The sequence below is a fragment of the Schistocerca serialis genome, chromosome 2 (assembly GCF_023864345.2).
Source record: "Schistocerca serialis cubense isolate TAMUIC-IGC-003099 chromosome 2, iqSchSeri2.2, whole genome shotgun sequence".
In the NCBI taxonomy this organism is placed as follows: Eukaryota; Metazoa; Arthropoda; class Insecta; order Orthoptera; family Acrididae; genus Schistocerca; species Schistocerca serialis.
In genome coordinates this window covers 263,373,837-263,397,192 of record NC_064639.1, presented here as the reverse complement: position 1 = coordinate 263,397,192, position 23,356 = coordinate 263,373,837, and the positions used below count along the sequence as shown (strand labels likewise).

The following is a 23,356-nucleotide window of genomic DNA, read 5'->3' as shown; positions in this document are numbered from 1 at the left end:
TTGCTTAATGTTCAGCAATATTTAGGAATAAATCTGTTTTCAGAATAATTATGGCAGTTATCTAGCTCACTACTGGCCACAATGCAAGAAGTTAACGCTTCGTTCTTTCAGTGCGAACTTCGTTACAAGAACGTAGCATCATGTGACGACAAATCTTAGTGGCTTAGGTGACTGACCAGCTGGGACCAATATGCGCTGCACGTGGCTCGTATGTTATGGTTATCAAGGTTGTTCAAGGACTGTATGGGTACGTTAGTTCATTCCCGAAGAAGAACTGTGGCAAACTTCCACATGCTTCACATCAACTCGAATATATTATCTTCTAGAAACCTAGGTGTATCAGCTTCTTCATTGTTACTATACTATGTTCAGGCAGGCTGCGGGAAATGTGCAAAGGTAATGTTACCTGTAAATGAAATGTGAACAATATCTGAAAAGTACACTAGCTTATTCTCGCATGTGGACCATACACTCAACCTCTCCAGTACTATGCCGACAAAATCTAGTTTTCGAGGTGGTGGTGTTCTTTCAAGAGCATCATCCGGTTTCATAATGAGAATAAGGCGGGATGGTAACTTTGAACATAGGTGTTTTCTTTCCACAACTCCGTGTTATTTAAGATTAAGACTTTTTGCCTGTCAGCTGAAGATGGAAGTAACTATAATTTGGGAAAATATTTTCCTTAATTGACGGTGTCTGTTCCTTCGAAAGGACAGATACCAAGCAGCTTCAGCAACTGTGAAGCATTAGATGTAAATCTAGGTGGGATTACTGCTATCAGCTGCGGCGGGACATTAAGCGGAATCAGCGGCGACAAGCGAAAATGTGTACCATACGAGGATTCTAACCTGGCATCTCCTGCTTATTAGGTAAATGCGGTAACCACTGCACCAACCGAAACCCAGCATTATCGTCACTGGACGGACTATATCGGTCAGGCCTCACGGCCTATCCACTTTCTTAACTGAAAAGTGCACAAATACGTCCGACCTCCTGTGGGAACCTCTACGTAGCGAACAGGAGTATAATTGACAGGGACTGCAGATAGTTGGCCCTCGATGGGAGCGTGGATCGGCCTTGAGGCGTACCGATATAGTCTGTGCAGTTGCGCTACCGATGTGTCCTTGGCGTAGTGATTGCCGTCCCTGTCTAGTAAGCAGTAGGTCCCTGGTTCGAATCCCAGTCCTGTACACATTTTCACTCGGGGACGCTGATTCCGCTTAATGTCCCGCAGCAGATGATGGCAGTGATCTCCGTTGTGTAAATGTGGGAAACATAGACGTACTCTCTTAATAATAATTTTATCTCTTGTGCACTAGTCAGCAAGGTGAAATGTCTGTAGAATCCGAGAATAAGTTCAGTTTCTAACTAAGGAACTCTGTGTGATTGTCGAGAGGACAGGCAATTACAGGAGACCGGAAAACATATTACCTGTTCATTACTCAAGAGTGAGACAGGGTTGTAGCCTCTCCCCGATGTTATTCAATCTATATATTGGGCAAGCAGTAAAGGAAACAAAAGAAATATTCGGAGTAGGTATTAAAATCCTCGGAGAAGGAATAAAAACTTCGAGGTTCCCCGATGACATTGTAATTCTGTCAGAGACAGCAAACGACTTGGAAGAGCAGTTGAACGGAATGGACAGTCCTTGAAAGGAGGATATAAGATGAACATCAGCAAAAGCAAAAATGAGGATAATGGAATGTAGTCGAATGAAGTCGGGTGATGCTGAGGGAATTACATTAGGAAATGAGACATTTAAAGTAGTAAAGGAGTTTTGCTATATGGGGAGAAAAATAACTGATGATGGTCGAAGTACAGAAGATATAAAATGTAGACTGGTAATGGCAAGGAAAGCGTTTCTGAAGAAGAGAAATCTGTTAACATCGAGTATAGATTTAAGTGTCAGGAAGTCGCTTCTGAAAACTATTTGTGTGGAGTGTATCCATGTATGGAAGTGATAAATGGACAAGAAGAGAACAGAAGCTTTCGAAATATGGTGCTACAGAAGAATGCTGAACATTAGATGGGTAGATCACATAACTAATGAGGAGGTATTGAATAGAATTAGGGAGAAGAGGAGTTTGTGGCACAACTTGACAAGAAGAAGGGACCCGTTAGTAGGATATGTTCTGAGGCATCAAGGGATCACAAATTTAAAAACTGTAGGTCTTACAACCACATTGAAATGCGTTCGCCCGTTGTCTGCCTGACTCATTTTATGAGATAATAATTTCCAGTTTTCTGATGAACATCAAAGAACAATACTAACAATTGCAAAAGACAAGTAGTTAGCCTCTCTCCCGTCCTCTTTTACTTATTGCATGCATTCGTTGTAGGCCAAAGTACGAGCAGTTTTATTTTTACTGAAGAGATGTAAGTACCGCAACGCAGACGAATTTTTCTGGCAAGAGGGACTCAATGGCTTGCCGCCCGGTCTGACACTTGCGGTTAGGGGTGTCTTTTCTTTCTTTTACGACATCGCCTAGTCAGTTACTTTTCGAATTTAGTGGGGTGAGGAACTCCTGACGGAAGGGCAGAATAAATTAGTTTCCTCTGGTTCTCTTCGTTCAGTAAAGAGCAGAGACTCCTTTTCTTTTGCAGGGGGAGGCGATAACAACCATGTACAAGTACAATATATTCAGAATAGGGAAGTCTGTCTTAACAATTATATCAGGTGTAAGTTCTAGAACATCATGCAGAGACATATAACAAATGCTTTGGGATTTTAACATTTACTTATTTACAATTGATATGTTCATTTTTCCCTCGTCGTCATATCTTTTCACGAAATACAACACAAAACATAAATCTACCTGAAATAATAGTAAACGGGCTTAATGTTTGTACAGCAAGGTGTCGAATATATGGGTAAGAGAAAATTAAGTGTCTTCTGGGCAGCATCGGGGAATTTAAGACTGAATTAAGCTTATATTCCACTAACGAGTACGTTCACAAAATTGCTTAACATAGATGTATTTGTTTTCAATACAATGAGTATTAACAGTGTAATATCACAATATTTAATAAAGCTGTATCATTTCATAAACTACACTTTTAAATTCCTTCCATATCCCAGAGACGCATTTCCATGATACTAACCAAATACGATTGATGTAATGTAATGTGTTAGAAACACTGAGTCGAGGATATGACCTCTACCTATCCATGCGATGAAAATACACGTACTTAATTTTGGACATACTTTTCCCTAATGAACTGCAAGAGGAGTTTATATACCAATTTCTCTATTTACAGAATGAATTTTTGTTTTGCAATAGGGTCTGCGCTGATATGAAACATCCTGGCAGATTAAAACTGTGTGCCAGACCGGCATACAGTTTTAATCTGCAAGCAAGTTTCAGTTTCTCTAATGTTAATCTTAAAGTGCTTTTCGGGCAATAGTGCTAAATCATGTTAGTTGTTTATAAGTCACATACAAGGCAAGGACAAGACTTAAACGCTAACGAGTAATTCACTGATTCATCGTGTTCCCTCGAACACATCAAGGATAGGGATCTGAGCCAAGATGTAACAAAACGCAATCAGATCTTAGAACCTTACTATGTCGTATGTGTTAACCATTATTTACGAATAATTAATGCTGTTGAGACCTGTACCCGGTACATTTAATTAAGTAAATCAGGAAGGAATCTACTGCTCTGAAAAGAGGTGCTAGCCCAGGAGTTATAATCAGTACTTGGTGTTTGCCTCTTATCGGTAACTTGATATTTATTCGGTTATATTACTATTCAGAGTATTTAAATACTCATTCCCGTTTACAGTACATAACTACATGACATACAGATTTACAAGTAACAATGCTAACTGGAATTAAAGTAACAAAATGTTTCAGTTCTTTATTGTAGATATTCAGTTATTATTTGCAGAAGGATTGCCTCATGAGGTAGGTTTTCAATTTTCTTTCGAATTGATTGGGATTCCTTAGCCCTTGCTAGATATCAGTTGGGAGGTTGTTGAATAAGCCGCACAAGAGAACATATTTCAATTCTTGAGCTTACATAAGCAGACAAAGCCCGCATGAAAATTAATTTGAGTACTATATTGTGATTCCGTGGTGCACAGATCACCTGGACCCACCTTTTTATCATCAGCTGAAACCATTAAGGAGTAAATGTATTAGAATGTAAGCGTAAGGAATCCAATGTCCTTAAAAGGCTTATGAATGATGTACGGTTATCTATTTTACACATTATTTTTACTGCTTGCTTCTGCAGAAGAATCCTTGTATTTATGTGCAACCTTTATACACTCATGCTCATAAATTAAGGACAATGCTGATACGTGGTGAAACAACGCTCTGGTGGGCGGTTTGTGGGTTTAAATCACTTCGGCGTGTGACCATGCGGTGAATTTGACCTGCGGTCGTTGCACGGTGGCGCTGGCAGCAGTCCACATACACTGAGGTGTGTAGGCGCATGTCAGAGTACGGTACAGCGAGTAAGTGGGCAGACGTTTCCTGACGTGCTAATGGTGACTGTGTGTTGAAAATGGCTCAAAGAACACATATCGATGACGTTATGAGGGATAGAATACGAGGGCGACAGGAGGTTGTTCAAACAGAGCAGGTCGTAGCATGGGGCCTCAGTGTGCCACAAAGCGTCATCTGAAAATTATGGCAACGATTCCAGCAGACAGGAAACGTGTCCAGGCGCTACAGCACGAAACGTCCACAGTGTACGACACCACAAGAAGACCGATATCTCACCAAAGTGCACGCAGACGGCCACGGAGTACTGCAGGTAGCCTTGCTCTGGATCTTACCGCAGCCACTGGAACAGTTGACATGGTTTATTCGCTCGGAGACCTGCAAGGTGCATTCCAATTACCCCTGGACACAGGAGAGCCCTGGTGTCAGGAACACAGTACATGGTCATTGGAACAGTGGTCCCAGGTTATGTCCACGGAAGAGTCCAGGTATAGTCTGAACAGTGATTCTCACCGGTTTTTCATCTGGCGTGAACCAGGAACCAGATACCAACCCCTTAATATCCTTGAAAGGGATCTGTATGGAGGTCATGGTTTGATGGTGTGGGGTGGGATTATGATTGGTGCACGCACACCCCTGCATGTCTTCGACAGAGGAACTGTAACAGGTCAGGTGTATTGGGACGTCATTTTGCACCAGTATGTCTGCCTTTTTAGGGGTGCAGTTGGTCCCACCTTCCTCCTGATGGATGATAACGCACGGCTCCACCGAGCTACCATCGTTGAGGAGTACCTCGAAACAGAAGATATCAGGCGAATGGAGTGGCCTGCCTGTTTTCCAGACTTAAACCCCGTCGAGCACGACTGGGATGCTCTCGGTCGACGTATCTCTGCACGTCTTCAAACCCCTACGACACTTCAGGAGCTCCGACAGGCACTGGTGCAAGAATTGGAGGCTATACCCCAGCAACTCCTCGATGACCTGATCCAGAGTATGCCAATCCGTTGTGCGGCCTGTGAACTGGTGCATTGTGATCATAACCCATATTGGGGGCGGGGGGAGGGGGGGGCACATACTCAGGAAACAGTGGCGCTTTGTAGCACATGTGTTTCGGGACGGTTTTCTCAACTTATCACCAACACCGTGAACTTACAGATCTGTGTCGTGTGTGTTCCCTATGTGCCTATGCTATTGGCGCCAGTTTTGTGTAGTGCCACGTTTTGTGGCACCACATTCTGCAGTTATCATTAATTTGTGAGCGTGAGTGTATTTTATGTAGAGGTACCGAGAACGGCAAGTTGCAATGCCGTGTCGTTCTCCCGGACTTCACACTAAAATGAAAGTGACAAGTATAGTGTCCGAGTACTGCAAGCGCCTTGGGCCACACGGCCAGCTGCGTGGTCGTGCCACGTACCGTGGACGGTGACCGTGTAGAGCAGCGAGTCACTGCCCAGGCGGTTCTCGGCCCGGCACGAGTAGTTGCCGGCGTCCGCCGGCTGCGCCCCCTCTATGTGCAGCGTCCACTCGTCGTCCACGTGGAGCCGCTGTGACGACTGCACCGGCCGCTCCCTGCAGGGAAACACACAACAGCGTATCCTCCCCATCTTCTCGTCAAGAGATGAACTCTAGCGCAGATACACTGGTGTCCAAAATTGAAGCAACAATCGGAAATCTTGCAAGGTTGCGTTTATTTCGCCACAAAAAAGTACATCTACATCTACATGGATACCCTGAAAATCACGTTTAAGTACCTGGCAGAGGGTTCATCGAACCACCTTCACAATTCTCTATTATTCCAATCTCATATAGCGCGCGGAAGGAAATGAACACTTGTATCTTTCCGTACGAGCTCTGATTTCCCTTATTTTATCGTGGTGATCGTTCCTCCCTATGTAGGTCGGTCTTAACAAAATATTTTCGCATTCGGAGGAGAAAGTTGGTGATTGGAATTTCGTGAGAAGATTCCGCAGCAACGAAAAACGCCTTTCTTTTAATGATGTCCAGCCCAAATCCTGTATCATTTCTGTGACACTCTCTCCCATATTTCGCGATAACACAAAACGTGCTGCCTTTCTTTGAAATTTTACGGTGTACTCAGTCTGTCCTACCTGGTAAGGATCCCTCACCGCGCACTCTGGACCAGAAGACTTGCTTTTATTAACTGATTTGAGTTGCTTCACTACCCCAAGGATATTTACTTCTACGTTACTCATGTTGGCAGCTGTTCTCGATTCGAATTGTGGAATATTTCCTTCGTCTTCTTTTGTGAAGGCATTTTGGAAGGCTGTGTTTAGTAACTCTGCTTTGGCAGCACTATATTCGATAGTATCTCCATTGTTATCGCGCAGAGTGGGTATTGATTGTTTCTTGCCGCTAACATACTTCACAAACAGGTGATAGTAAAGTTTACGTATCATATACACTACTGGCCATTAAAATTGCTACACCAAGATGAAATGCAGATGATAAACGGGGATTCATTGGACAAATAAATAATACTAGAACTGACATGTGATTACATTTTCACGCAATTTGGATGCATAGATCCTGAGAAATGAGTACCCAGAACAACCACCTCCAGCCGTAATAACGGCCGTGATACACCTGGACATTGAGTCAAACAGAGCTTGGGTGGCGTGTTCAGGTACAGCTGCCATGCAGCTTCAACACGACACCACAGTTTGTCAAGAGTAGTGACTGGCGTATTGGGACGAACCATTTGCTCGACCACCATTGACCAGATGTTTTCAGTTGGTGAGAGATCTGGAGAATATGCTGGCCAGGGCAGCAATCGAACATTTTCTGTATCCAGAAAGGCACGTACAGGACCTGCAACATGCGGTCGTCCGTTATCTTCCAGAAATGTAGGGTTTTGCAGGCATCGAATAAAGGGTAGAGCCATGGGTCGTAACACATCTGAAATGTAACGTCCACTGTTCAAAGTAACGTCAATGCGAACAAGAGCTGACGGAGACGAGTAACCAATGGCACCTCATGCCATCACGCCGGGTGATACGCCAGTATGGCGATGAGGAATACATGCTTCCAATGTGCGTTCACCGAAATGTCGCCAAATACGGATGCGACCATCATGATGCTGTAAACAGAACCTTCTTTCATCCGAAAAAATGACGTTTTGCCATTCGTGCACCCAGGTTCGTCGTTGAGTACACCATCGCAGGCGCTCCTGTCTGTGATGCAGCGTCAAGGGTAACCGCAGCTACGGTCTCCGAGCTGAGCTGATAGAGCATGCTGCTGCAGACGTCGTCGAACTGTTCGTGAAGATTGTTATTGTCTTGCAAACGTCCCAATCTGTTGACTCAGTGATGGAGACGTGGCTGCACGATCCGTTACAGCCATGCGGATAAGATGACTGTCATCTCGACTGCTTGTGATACGAGGCCGTTGGGATCCAGCACGGCGTTCCGTATTACCCTCCTGAACCCACTGATTCCATACTCTGCTAACAGTCATTGGATCTCGACCAACGCTGTCCAGCAATGTTGCGATACGATACATCGAAATCGCGATAGGCTACAGTCTGACCTTTATCAAAGTTGGGAACGTGATGGTACGCGTTTATCCTCCTTACACGAGACATCACAACAACGTTTCACCAGGCAACGCCGGTCAACTGCTGTTTGTGTATCAGAAATCGGTTGGAAACTTTCCTCATGTCAGCACGTTGCAGGTGTCGCCACCGGCGCCAACCTTGTGTGAATGCTGTGAAAAGGTAATCATTTGCATATCAGAGCATCTTCGTCCTGCCGGTTAAATTTCGCGTCTGTAGCACGTCATTTTCGTGGTGTAGCAGTTTTAATAGCCAGTAGTGTACCTTACGCGGGTCATGGGAAAATCCGGTGCCGCCACGCTTCTCCGAATCCCGGAAGTGGCCTATTACCGTGGTCGGATATCCAGGATGGTATTACGTGATCAGACTGTACATCACTAAAGTGAGTGCTAGTACTTTCTTCTGCCGAGGCCTTCAGTTATAGAAATAGATATGCCAGCACTGTTACAGTATCTAGGCAACAGGTCGTGAGTCAGTGCCAGCGGGCTTACCCGTGAGTCCAGACGATGGCGGGCCGAGGTCGGCCCACGATGAGGCAGGGCAGGCTGAGGCGGGAGCCGCGCGCCGCGTGCACCACACCACCAAAGGACGCGACACGCGCCGGTACCTGCATAATACAGCAGCCACGCAACACAGTGAACATCGAGAGGAAAGGCTAGTCGCAGTGCTGTTAACCACAAACTGATACCAAGAGTAACATCACATCTCGGCACTACCGTATGTTGTTCTGTTATCTTATTTTAACCGGGGACCTATGGTAGAAACGGTGGAGGGGCCACGTCCCCGCCGCAGCCGCAGTGGTCCGCAAACCCACGATGACTTCCGCAGACCACTTGACCCCTCCGCCGCCCCACACCGAATCCAGGGTTATTGCGCGGTTCGGACCCCCAAGGAACGTCTCGCACCAGATGAGTGTAACCCCAAATGTTTGCGTGGTAGAGTAATGGTGGTGTAGGCGTACGTGGAGAACTTGTTTGCGCAGCAATCGCCGGCATAGTGTAGCTGATGTGGAATAAGGGGAACCAGCCCGAATTTGCCGAGGCAGGTAGAAAACCGCCTAAAAACCATCCACAGACTGGCCGGCTCACCGGATCTCGACACAAATCCGCCGGGCAGATTCGTGCCGGGGACCGGCGCTCCTTCCCGCCCGGAAAGCCGTGCGTCAGACCGCACGGCCAACCGAGCGGGCATCTCGTCACTAAGTGAGCGCATCATCGCATTTACACTTTGTGAACGATTATCCGTATAACTGAACGGTTATTCATCCCGACGCAAATGAAGGCTGCCTACCTCTTTCTTCTACATGCAACAAGTCTAATTGTCACTTCTTCATATAATTGTAGTCCAAATTTAAGAAAAATTAAAAAGCTGTCATTGTGTATTCATTAACAGATACACTCCTGGGTTAAAAGTCGAACACAGTGGATCAAGTATTACAGTTACAAAGTGTGTAGACGTTTCGAGACGTTTCGAGACAGTGTAACTCATGGCGCGCAAATTACCCAGATTATATTCATCCAGTATCTGTGCATGAGAACACTTTGTGACAACCAGTAAACTTCACACATAATTTCAAACTGTTTGTAAATATTGGCTCGCTGAAACCTTTCGCAAAATGATGAAACACTTTTTCGATTCAATTTTTTTAGAACAATGAGCAGGCTTTCATAAAGTAAAATCCTATGCCAACGATGTTATCACACTAAAATTGTACAAACAGGACAAAAATTTAGTTAGGAAACAAATCTACCATTTATTATTCAGTAATGGAGAAAAGAGGTTACTCCAGAGAGTTGACAAAAGTGTGCCAAGACTTATATAAAAACATCAAATAAAAATAGGCTCTGCAAGAAGCTGACACCACATGTAGAAATAAACCAGGGAGTTAGACAAGGATGTAGTATGTCACAAACAGTGTTCAACGTCTACATCGACGATCTGGTCGGGGAATGGATGAGTGACAGAATACCTCAAGGTATAACAATCGGAATAGGCAAATCTATAAATAAAATGCTTTTTGCCCGACGACCAGGTAGACGTAAAGGGCAGTGAAGTCAAACTACAAATAACGGTACTTGTATTAAACAATATGAGCCTAAATTAAAACCTAAAGTTATTGACAACTAAAACAAAAACAACTGCTTTCTTAGGAAAACACCTATAAGGACCAAGATTATCATCAATGACATAATAACAGAACAGATGTTCCATTTCCAGTATCCAGGCTGTGACATGTGGAGCAGATAGTTGGACATGAGACCAAAATATCTAAGTTAATTTGTAACATCATAAATTAAGTTCATTGATCAGTAAATTGCTATACAAGAGAAGACAAATTAAGAAACGAAGGTACAGGAAAACAAGTGGGGATACAGCCATTAACGGATAAACTAATCCAACGAAAGTAGGCTTAGAAAGAGTCCCTATTGCGTATATCACGTCAGGCATACAATCCAGTTGGAAGAAGGAGTGCCGGCCGTTGTGGCCGAGCGTTTGTAGTCGCTTCAGTCCAGAACCGCGCTGCTGCTACGGTCGCAGGTTCGAATCCTGCCTCGGGCATGGATGTGTGTGATGTCCTTAGGTTAGTTAGGTTTAAGTAGCTCTAAATCTAGGGGCAGATGACCTCAGATGTTAAGTGCCATAGTGCTCAGAGCCATTTGAACCATTTTTGAAGAAGGAGTGTGGAAATATTTAGGAAGAGATGGTGAGGCCGGAAAAGAACACATGGCTGAGCCCTGCATTGGCATAAAAAGGAGGAAGAAGTTATCGCTACCTACAATTTCGTCGTTCATGCAGTGAAACTTCAGCCTCAGAGAACACGTTTTAATTTATTACTGCTTTACTACGTACTAACTACACTCCAAAATTATGTCGTTATATGTCACAGATTTCTCGAAATATGACGTTATAAACGTTGAGGAACATGAAAAATTAACTTTTCTTTTTCTTCGTCTGTAGGCTTTCTTCCTGTAAGTGTTACTAAAATTAAAAAGAACACTAAAGAAAATACGAAGATATGGAAATGTATATTACTAAGCTTTGACTTTATTTTGTAGAATAACCAGGCCATTTAAGCTGTTTGATGCGTATGAGTTCGATTCCTTAAAGAACTTGGGTTGTCGGGTTGCTGGTACAATATCTGGGCTGCTATTAGTGTTCGTCTTCGTCTTCCATACCAAAACGCTGGGACAAGTGCGGCAGCAAATTACAGAATAACTTAAAGTATTCTCTAAAATATCTACACAGGGTATTACAAACAGCGAGTATTTAGTAGGGTAAAAGTACACGATAACAGATACGAAAAAATCCCAGGAAACATATCCCTGCAAAACAGTCGTTTGCGAAGGGTATTACAAACAGTGAATATTTAGTAGGGTGAAAGTATACAATAACAGATACGAAAAAATCCCCGTAAGCATATCCCTGCAAACGGGTCGTTTGCGATTTAATTGCCACTGACTTAAAACTGAAAATTTCCGTGTGTTTGTCATACATTCATTTCTTCGCTGATTTTGTAGAGAACCTCCTCACCAGGACACCTAATTTTCAATATTATTCTATAGCACGACATTTCAAAAACTTCAAATTTCTTCTGTTTCGCTTTCCCCACAATCCATGGTCTGCTACTACACCATGGTTTGCTCGAGATGCATATTCTTACAATTTCTTCACCAAATTATTGCGTATGTTCCATACTAGTAGACTTATTTTGGCTGGGAATGCCCTAATGGCCTGTGCTAGGCCGAATTTTATGACGTTGCTTCGGTTTGATAAGTTTCTCGATTTTCTCATTCCTGCTACTTCTCATCACTTTCGTTGTACTTCTATTTAATGTCAGTCCATATTCTGTACTCATTAGACTGTTCAAGCCCATTCCATAGCTCTTGTAATTCTTCTTCACCTTATTTGAGGATAGAAATGTCATCAGCAAATTTTATCACTGATATGCTTTCACGCCGATTTTTAAATCCACTGTCGAACGGTTCTTTTATTACCGTCTGTCCCTACAGCTTATCACTATCTCTGTCACAATTTCGAACATCTTGCAATTGTTTACATTGTCGAACTCTTTTTTTTCGATACCGACGAATCCAATGAACCTGCCTTCATTTTGCATCAGTCTTGCTACCATTATCAAGCGCAAAGCCAGAAATACCTCTTTGGTGTTCTTACCTTTCCTAAAGCCAACAGTTCGTAATCTACCAAATCTTCAAGTATACTGTTCACTCTTCTGTATATTATTCATGACAGCAACTTAAGTACATAAGCTATTATACTGACTGTGTTTCAGTTCTCCCGCTTATCTGCTCTTGCTGTAATCGGAATGGTGTGGAGCTTCCGTTCCTTTCTTTTAATTACACTGAAGGTGGTTTCGACTTTTCTATATGTTCAGTCAGCTTCCAATGTGCGTTCACCGAGATGCCGCCAAACACGGATGCGACCATCATGATGCTGTAAACAGAACCTTGTTTCATCCGAAAAAATGACGTTTTGCCATTCGTGCACCCAGGTTCGTCGTTGAGTACACATCGCAGGCGCTCCTGTCTGTGATGCAGCGTCAAGGGTAACCGCAGCTACGCTCTCCGAGCTGATAGTCCATACTGCTGCAGACGTCGTCGAACTGTTCGTGCAGATGGTTGTCGCCTTGCAAACGTCCCCATCTGTTGACTCAGGGATCGAGACGTGGCTGCACGATCCGTTACAGCCATGCGGATAAGATGCCTGCCATCCCGACTGCTAGTGATACGAGGCCGTTGGGATGCAGCACGGCGTTCCGTATTACCCTCCTGAAACCACCGATTCCATATTCTGCTAACAGTCATTGGATCTCGACCAACGATTGCAGCAATCTCGCGATACGATAAACCGCAATCGGGATAGGCTACAATCCGACCATTATCAAAGTCGGAAATGTGATGATACGCATTTCTTCTCCTTACACGAGGCATCACAACAACGTTTCACCAGGCAACGCCGGCCGGCAGCTGTTTGCAAGCCGGCCGGGGTGGCCGAGCGGTTCTAGGCGCTACAGTCTGGAACTGCGCGACCGCTACGGTCGCAGGTTAGAATCCTGCCTCGGGCATGGATGTGTGTGATGACCTTAAGGTAGTTAGGTTTATGTAGTTCTAAGTCCTAGGGGACTGATGACCTCAGAAGTTAAGTCCCATAGTGCTCAGAGCCGTTTTCTTTTTTTTTTTTTTTTTTTTGCTGTTTGTATATCGGTTGGAAACTTTCCTCATGTCAGCACGTTGTACGTGTCGCCACCGGCTCCAACCTTGTGTGAATGCTCCGAAAAGCTAATCATTTGCATATCACAGTTTCTTCTTCCTTTCGGTTAAATTTCGCGTCTCTAGCACGTCATCTTCTTGGTGTAGCAATTTTAATGTCCAGTAGTGTACATGTTTGGAGAATAAATTAAAACTGAAAAAGAAAAAAATTAATAAATGACTGAAAAAATAGTTTGAAATTGTTTCCGGTGAAATTCCAGTAGAGTAACTTGATTCATAATCAATTGCAAGTGAAAGTTTTCGGTGAAGTCATTCATTGTGCATTGTCTGCCGCATAATTACTGGCAAGACGTGAAATCTTCAGCAGTTTTAATGACATTTCTTAACCGAGTGAGTTTCATGCGAAGAAATGTTCATGTGGTGAACCTGCTTTCACACGACGTTCGTGGTGTTCGGAACTTCTATATTTTGAAAGTTTCTACCATCGGTATAATTAAAGTGAATGCACCAGATATTCCTAAAGAATAAACAAAAGAAGAATTAAGAATTAATGCAAGAATTGATTTAACAATGAATATGAGAATTTAAAAAGGCACATGTGTAGCATATAATAAATGAATGATAGCTACTGCGAAACCTAGCTGTAGCTTTACAGCCAATATAATGGCCTTTTGTCCCCTAACTAGATACGAATCAGTCTTGTAGTAGCCTTCTACGAACATGGATAGATAAATGAAAGAAGAAACAATAATCGGGTTTAGAATACAGGACGAAGAAGTCATAGGCCTAGAAGCCAACCTCTGTGCTTGCGCTTCATATATACAGTCAAGCTCAAAAAGACATATAAAGTACCTCAAAAAGTTTGAAAGTCGTTTCCTTAGAAACGGTCGAGTATCTATGGATATACCGAGACAAGTGTTTACTTGTTTTGATCCCTCTTCCACTGATCAAAGTTTCTAAGAAATCGATTTATGGCACTTGCCGTGTTCTCCTCGCTACTACTGTACCACGGTACTTGTTGCAGTTTGTTCTACAGTTGTATTTTTGTATTTGATAAGGAAAATGTTCCACGTGTCGCTTTTGACATTCGATAAAATACAATGAACGCCTCTGCTTTGAATTATGAATTCTTTCTTACACCTCTCAATAATCTCGTAAATCTTGATAACACGGCAGTTCGCAACTCCAGAGCTCGAATCGTGTCAATGGCTGTGCTACACTCGAAAAACCCGAGGCAAAAAATTACAGCGTATGCACCTCAGGTGATTAGCTCCACATAGCTATCTATCCTTGGTCATATTCACGCCTTATAAGTCGTTTCATATCGGTGGAAAAATGTGCCTGTGTCCCAATATGTATTCCCCACATGGGGGCCTACCGCGAAACTGGAGCTCATTTAGATGGGCGACCTATGCAGAAAGATTTCAAAAACATGTGTTCTGGTTACGACAATCTTTCATACTTTAACAGGATGCTTAACACATCTCGTCTTTCGTGAAGTATGTAAGAACTCTATACAACAATACATTAAAGTAATTAACATAACACTTATTGTTTCCTATAAACACCCGAAAAGAAAAATTGAATAAAAAGGTGATGCCGTAATGAAATGTTAAATGTATATGTATCTCTTTGCAAGAAGCCTATGTTATATCGATATTGTATATATTTCTTCGTACTGAGTTCAGTTATATCGGTGGAATTCTAAGCATTTCCTTAGAGGGAGTCTTTAGTGGCAAGATTATGAAAACATTGTTGTTGTTGTGATCTTCAGTCCTGAGACTGGTTTGATGCAGCTCTACAGGCTACTCTATCCTGTGCAAGCTGCTTGATCTCCCAGTACCTACTGCAGCCTACATCCTTCGGAATCTGCTTAGTGTATTCATCTCTTGGTCTCCCTCTACGATTTTTACCCTCCACGCTCCCCTCCAATACTAAATTGGTGATCCCTTGATGCCTGAGAAGATGTCCTACCAACCGATCCCTTCTTCTAGTCAAGTTGTGCCACAAAACCCTCTTTTCCCCAATTCTGTTCAATACCTCCTCATTAGTTATGTGATCTATCCATCTAATCTTCAGCATTCTTCTACAGCAACACATTTCGAAAGCTTCTATTCTCTTCTTGTCCGAATTATTTATCGTCCATGTTTCACTTCCATGAATGGCTACACTCCATACAAATACTTTCAGAAACGACTTCCTGACACTTAAATGTACACTCCGTGTCAACAAATTACTCTTCTTCAGAAACGCTTTCCTTGCCATTGCCAGTCTACATTTTATATCCTCTCTACTTCGACCTTCATCAGTTATTTTGCTCCCCAAATAGCAAAACTCCTTTACTACTTTAAGTGTCTCATTCCCTAATCTAATTTCCTCTGCATCGCCTGAGTTAGCTTGACTACATTCTGTTGCCCTCGTTTTCATTTTGTTGGTGTTCATCTTATATCCTCCTTAAAGACACTGTCCATTCCGTTCAGCATGAAAACATAATAAAATTTTAACTTCCACCATACCAAGATCTGCGTACGTTGGTTGCGTTTGGCTACATTTATATATAGATAGCCTCAGTCGCCCCTAATCGAGATAAAAGGATCAAAGTCGTTGAGATAGCATTTCAGTCGAATAGGCATACGACTACTTAGGAGTAAAGCCGCAAACTCCACTGAAGAATACCAATTGTATATATAACATCAATCATACCTGTTGTGGCTGAGTACAAAGTACGGATCTAATGTACCTAGTGGAAAATGAAATCTGATATTTGGCATCACACTCAACACAGGAAGACATAAGACAGGCCAGAGGACACAGTGAAATGTTTCCCGTGCGCCTGCGCTCTGCAGCCTCTTTCCGAGACGCGGCTCACCTGGTCCGAGGGCGCCTGCACGACGGGCCGGCTGGGGGCGCCCTCCCCTGCCGCTGTGGCGGCCGTCACCCTCATCTCGTAGCGGTGCAGCGGCGCCAGGTGCGACAGCCCGTAGTGAGTCTGGCCCGCCGGCGCCTCGAACTCGTCCCGGTGCTGGGGCAGCAACGGAAACCACTTAAGACCGGGTAGCTCCGGAAACAGTTTCGGCCACAAAACTATGAAAACAAAACTGACTAATACAGTGATTCACGAGTGTAAAACAAACTGTAACGATTGTGGACTAGTTCACATAGCACAATAGGGAGGGAGTTCGAGGCACGTTTGTGTGATCATTTCAATGATGCAAGCAGTAGCGCATTAGGAAAACCTTTGAACCCAGAAGCATAGGTCACATAACTGGAAGCACTGAAATGTTGCACAGGACTCCAAAGGAACGTGCTTTAAACACTCTGGACGACTTCGAAATTTTTACGCAGAAAAGTAGGGATCCATAGAAATTTCTGAACTAAAAAGTGAACTCAGTTTTAAGAGGCTCTTTGTAATTTTTCGAGAAGTGCACTGAGTATTAGTTACTGAGTCCGCTCCCGAAAATCATGCGCCACACCTTCCCACCCGTCCGCTCGGTCGGCGGAGCCATAAACCACCAAGATACAAATAGCTCAGTGCCATGTTACGGTACGGAAGCAGTAAACGAAAGTAGGGCTCCTAGTGTCCTGACAGTGCGCGTCGAATAAGGGAAGATGTTGTTGTGGTCTTCAGTCCAGAGACTGGTTTGATGCAGCTCTCCATGCTACTCTACCCTGTGCAAGCTTCTTCATCTCCCAGTACCTACTGCAACCTACATCCTTCTGAATCTGCTTGGTGTATTCATCTCTTGGTCTCCCTCTTCGATTTTTACCCTCCACGCTGCCCTCCAATGCTAAATTGGTGATCCATTGATGCCTCAGAACATGTCCTACCAATCGATCCCTTATTCTAGTCAAGTTGTGCCACAAACTCCTCTTCTCCCCAATTCTATTCAATACCTCCTCATTAGTTATGTGATCTACCCATCTAATCTTCAGCATTCTTCTGTAGCATCACATTTCGAAAGCTTCTATTCTCTTTTTGTCCGAACTATTTATCGTCCATGTTTCACTTCCATACATGGCTACACTCCATACAAATACTCTCAGAAACGACTTCCTGGCACTTAAATCTGTACTCGATGTTAAGAAATTTCTCTTCTTCAGAACCGCTTTCCTTGACATTGCCAGTCTACATTTTAAATCCTCTCTACTTAGACATCATCAGTTATTTTGCAACCCAAATAGCGAAACTCCTTTACTACTTTAAGTGTCTCATTCCCTAATCTAATTCCCTCAACATCACCCGAGTTAACTCGTCTACGTTCCATTATGCTCGTTTGGATATTGTTGATGTTCATCTTATATCCTCCTTTCAAGACACTGTCCATTCCGATCAACTGCTCTTCCAAGTCCTTTGCTGTCTCTGACAGAATTACAATGTCATCGGCAAACCTCAAAGTTTTAATTTCTTCTCCACGGATTTTAATACCAACTCCGAATTTTTCTTTTGTTTCCGTTATTGCTTTCTCAATATACAGATTGAATAACATCGGGGAGAGGCTACAACCATGCCTCACTCCCTTCCCAACCACTGCCTCCCTTTCATGTCACTCGACTCTTATAACTGCCATCTGGTTTCTGTACAAGTTGTAAATAGCCTGTCGCTCCCTGTATTTTACCCCTGTCACATTCAGAATTTGAAAGAGAGTATTCCAGTCAACATCGTCAAATGGTTTCTCTAAGTCTAAAAATGCTAGAAACGTAGGTTTGCCTTTTCTTAATCTAGCTTCTAAGATAAGTCGTACGGTCAGTATTGCCTCACGTGTTCCAATATTTCTACGGAATCCAAACTGATCCACCCCGACGTCGACTTTTACCAGATTTTCCATTCGTCTGTAAAGAATTCGCGTTAGTATTTTGCAGCCGTGACTTATTAAACTGATAGTTCGGTAATTTTCACACCTGTCAACACCTGCTTTCTTTGGGATTGGAATTATTTTATTCTTCTTGAAGTCTGAGGGTATTTCGCCTGTCTCATACATTTTGCTCACCAGAAGGCAGAGCTTTGTCAGGACTGGCTCTCCCAAGGCTGTCAATAGTTCTAATGGAATGTTAGCTATTCTCGAGGCCTTGTTTCGACTTAAGTTTTTTCAGTGCCCTGTCAAACTCTTCACGCAGTATCATAACTCCAATTTCATCTTCATCTACATCCTCTTCCATTTCCATAATATTGCCCTCAAGTACCTCGCCTTTGTATAGTCCCACTATATACTCCTTCCACCTTTCTGCCTTCCCTTCTTTGCTTAGAACTGGGTTTCCATCTGAGCTGTTGATTTTCATACAAGAGGTTCTCTTTTCTGGCGCGAAAATCTGTATTCTAGCTTTGTGAAATACAAGGATTAGAAGATAAGAGTTTAAATTATGGTTATCGGTGTCCCTCAAAGTCTAATTGTAAAGTGCAAGCCTGGAAAAGTTTTTGTTACCTTGTAAACTAATATATTCCCAAAATCTCAGTTTAAAAAATTTGATTAACTTCTCGTAACGGGGGTTCACAGTCACGTAAAATTTTGTAAATGAAATTGCGGTCACCTTTTAACTGTATCATTATATATTTGTAAAGTCTAGTGCCGCAATTTCGACTCTGTGGGTGTTATTAAGTGGAGAAAATAGTGCTTTAGTTCACGTCAAAATCACATAATATAGAGGCTGGCTTCATTGCAGATGATTACGAGTTCTTGTGTTTTTTTCGGTCTCTGAGTGAAGTTGTAAGTATGTAGTTCATATTCTGTGTGATTTTTCCTCACGCCCGTTACACTGAGGGACATAAATGATTCCACATTTGTTTTTATTACATTTAAAATAAAAGCTGGTTTAGTTGCATGTTGTTCTGTAGACTCACGTACATTTGTTCCTGCTTAATAGTCCGTCAGCTAGTCTGTCGATTTAAAAGCAATGTATGTATATTGCTCGTATTCTACTTTATTTTTGTTTCCTTCCGTAATGGAAACTCTGGAATTTTCACTGGAATGCAAGGTTTATTCTTTTTCATTGATTTTTCCTACAATATATATTTTGTAGTATCTGTTAATAACGCGTGACCACATTTACACAACTACTGTTGCATTTTTAGCAACTGCTAGAACGAATGCTCTAGTCTCTAAGCAAAGCGTACTATGTGGTATGAACTAACACCGTGCAAAGCAGAATTTCATACTCATTCCGTAGCAAAAAGTTGAGTACCAATTCTTTCAATAGCTGCTAACATGGGGTTCTCAAATTCGAGAACGTACGGAAAACGGATGCAAACAGAATGAAGTAGACTATGCATAAAATACAAACGTATTCTAATCGAGCACATAAAAGACACGGATTCCTTAGCAGGAACAAACACACAGGAATCCACTGAACATCATGCAAGGAAACCAGCTTCTGTTTCACAAGAAACAAGAACAAAAATAGAATCATGTACCCCACGGAATATTGCAAAAGTAAGAATAAATGAGGCAGACTAGAGCCAACATATTTGCAATGTGATTAAAAAAAATGCAGTACAGATGCACAATGCGATGAAACCAGCTTCTATGTACAAAAATATGATAAGAAATATGGAAGGCTTTTAAGCATCCAGTAGGAAAATGATACGAGAAAGATCTGTTTAACGCTTGTGTCCACATTGGGTGACCTTTACAAGTATTAAAACCAATTTTTCAGGTGTACTTAAACTATGTACACAAGCTGCACTATTCCTCATTTGCATCTTTATAAGTGTCCTAATACAAGCAAAGTTAAATACTTTCAAAGAAGAGCATTTAAATGGAAACAAACATAATGCACTCTATAATCTGCATTCGGGTTACCCAGGTAACGGCGTATCTTCGTTGTAGCAAGCGTGAAGGGCACAAATAAAATATTTTACTTTATTTATTGAATGAATACTATTACTGTTAGTTAGACAACCGAGTAATAATACAACAGAGATAGTGATAATATGTGCCAAATATGTCAGTTTTTTGCTACAGGTGACACACTAAATTACTTAATATTATTGAGCTACAAAATGTTGCTGCTCATTACAATGGAAAAATAAACCTGAAATTTTATTTATTCACAAAGTCCAAACACAGATGTAATGATATGCTCATGACTTATTGATTTCTTACATTTCTTGCAACATTATCTTGTTTTCCTCTTCCTTGTTTGGATTCAGATTTGCAATTCTTCAAAAACCAGAACTATAGCTCCACCTGTCGTGTACTTAGTACCTGATTTCAAGAAAAATTTTCTCAGGCAATTAGGTTTTGATGATCTAGAGATAATGAAAGGAATTGCGAAGTGTTTTCCCAGATTCAGTAGAAGCATTCTGCCTCTATGAGTCACATTTTTTGCTTCAGGACTGTTTTCTTTGTAGATAAAATATGCCGCTATGTAAGCAATATCCAGAATGTTGTGGCCATCTTTGTGTCCTCCTTTTTACACTGTAATAAAAACACAGCTTGTCCACATTATCAATTCCCCCTTTTGTGCTATTGTAATAATGTATAATAACTGGCTTTGAAAGAGGCTCAGAGGTGGATGTATCATAATGCATTGTGGGTAACATTAGAACTACTTTCTTCTTCTGTGGAACATATGAACACAGAAAAATCTTATCTTCACTGAATGCAAATGTAGATGACAGTTCATGGCCTAAAGAGGAAGCCTGCGTTTCTGACGGTATATTGGGCTTGTTTCTTTTCACAGTACCAACAATGGAGAAACCCAAGTCATCAACAGCCTTGGCTAATGGTACCTTTTACTACCCTCTCCCCTTGATTAGTTCCTCTTTCGGAAGAGGATTTATCTGTATAAATTTTGCCAGTTATTAGATAAGAATTTCGCGAGTCACAAACCCACCAAAACTACAAACCATATTTGGCTGGCTTTGAAGTCACATATTGAGCAAATCTTGTCTTTACTTTATAGGGAAATAGCTTCTCGTCATCAGTGAGGCAATTAGAAAGCACACAGTTTTACAAAGATCTGAACTTTGCATTTCAAATATGCCAGACATTGCAGCAGCTTCATCGCTTTTCAGACGTTCAGCCGTAATGTTCACATTGTCAAATCTTATAAATCTGCTTATCTGCCAATAAATGTCGAGGGATAATCTTGCGCGATACAGTGGGAGTGCATGTGTACTCCACATTTCCTTTGTACGTTCAGTGTTAGAGAATCGTACTTCAGCTGTAACCAGCATACAAGGATACGTATCAAATTCTTCAGTTGTTAATGGCTTCAACACTTTCATTGCTCCTTCTGAATCGATGTTATAATTTGTGAATACCTGATTTTCCTTTCCGCGGGTATCACGTACTATAATGTATCACACGTTTCTCTGTAAATATGCTCAAGGTTTCTTTGATAGAAAAATGTTTTGTAGTACGTGCTGGAACAGCCATTTCATGCAAAATATTATACTTCAGCAACTTTCTTTTCCCAAAAGGTTCCTTATGCCATTTAGTTCCACCTTAACGATCTACACTCCTGGAAATTGAAATAAGAACACCGTGAATTCATTGTCCCAGGAAGGAGAAACTTTATTGGCACATTCCTGGGGTCAGATACATCACATGATCACACTGACAGACCCACAGGCACATAGACACAGGCAACAGAGCATGCACAATGTCGGCACTAGTACAGTGTATATCCACCTTTCGCAGCAATGCAGGCTGCTATTCTCCCATGGAGACGATCGTAGAGATGCTGGATGTAGTCCTGTGGAACGGCTTGCCATGCCATTTCCACCTGGCGCCTCAGTTGGACCAGCGTTCGTGCTGGACGTGCAGACCGCGTGAGACGACGCTTCATCCAGTCCCCAACATGCTCAATGGGGGACAGATCCGGAGATCTTGCTGGCCAGGGTAGTTGACTTAAACCTTCTAGAGCACGTTGGGTGGCACGGGATACATGCGGACGTGTATTGTCCTGTTGGAACAGCAAGTTCCCTTGCCGGTCTAGGAATGGTAGAACGATGGGTTCGATGACGGTTTGGATGTACCGTGCACTATTCAGTGTCCCCTCGACGATCACCAGTGGTGTACGGCCAGTGTTGGAGATCGCTCCCCACACCATGATGCCGGGTGTTGGCCCTGTGTGCCTCGGTCGTATGCAGTCCTGATTGTGGCGCTCACCTGCACGGCGCCAAACACGCATACGACCATCATTGGCACCAAGGCAGAAGCGACTCTCATCGCTGAAGACGACACGTCTCCACTCGTCCCTCCATTCACGCCTGTCGCGACACCACTGGAGGCGGGCTGCACGATGTTGGGGCGTGAGCGGAAGACGGCCTAACGGTGTGCGGGACCGTAGGCCAGCTTCATGGAGACGGTTGCGAATGGTCCTCGCCGATACCCCAGGAGCAACAGTGTCCCAAATTTGCTGGGAAGCGGCGGTGCGGTCCCCTACGGCACTGCGTAGGATCCTAAGGTCTTGGCGTGCATCCGTGCGTCGCTGCGGTCCGGTCCCAGGTCGACGGGCACGTGCACCTTCCGCCGACCACTGGCGACAACATCGATGTACTGTGGAGACCTCACGCCCCACGTGTTGAGCAATTCGGCGGTACGTCCACCCGGCCTCCCGCATGCCCACTATACGCCCTCGCTCAAAGTCCGTCAACTGCACATACGGTTCACGTCCACGCTGTCGCGGCATGCTACCAGTGTTAAAGACTGCGATGGAGCTCCGTATGCCACGGCAAACTGGCTGACACTGACGGCGGCGGTGCACAAATGCTGCGCACCTAGCGCCATTCGACGGCCAACACCGCGGTTCCTGGTGTGTCCGCTGTGCCGTGCGTGTGATCATTGCTTGTACAGCCCTCTCGCAGTGTCCGGAGCAAGTATGGTGGGTCTGACACACCGGTGTCAATGTGTTCTTTTTTCCATTTCCAGGAGTGTATAATGCCTGCGAAAGACACAATCGCATCACCGTTTTCGTCAGGTCCGTCATTTTCATTGCTGCTATTATCATTGTCTCCATTTCAACTTCAATATCACTGCAAGCACCAATAGCATCTCCAATATCTGTAGCTGCGGCATATTCCTTACCCGGAATCCACTCGTCTGTAGAATCTTTGTCACTGAAATGTACTGCTTCATCCTCTTGTGTACCAATAGTAGACAATAA

General features: G+C 43.1%; 1 protein-coding gene across 1 annotated transcript in view; it reads right to left on the bottom strand.

The window, feature by feature from the left end:
• Positions 1-8,508: 8,508 nt before the first annotated feature.
• The window catches only part of LOC126455887 (Down syndrome cell adhesion molecule-like protein Dscam2), a 225,813-nt gene continuing 210,965 nt past the window's right edge, over positions 8,509-23,356 (bottom strand). The window contains exons 17-18 of the mRNA XM_050091647.1: positions 16,119-16,271; positions 8,509-8,628 (exon numbers count right to left, since the gene is read on the bottom strand). Of these exons, the coding sequence (XP_049947604.1) occupies positions 8,509-8,628; positions 16,119-16,271 (273 nt within the window). The remainder of the gene's footprint in view (positions 8,629-16,118; positions 16,272-23,356) is intronic.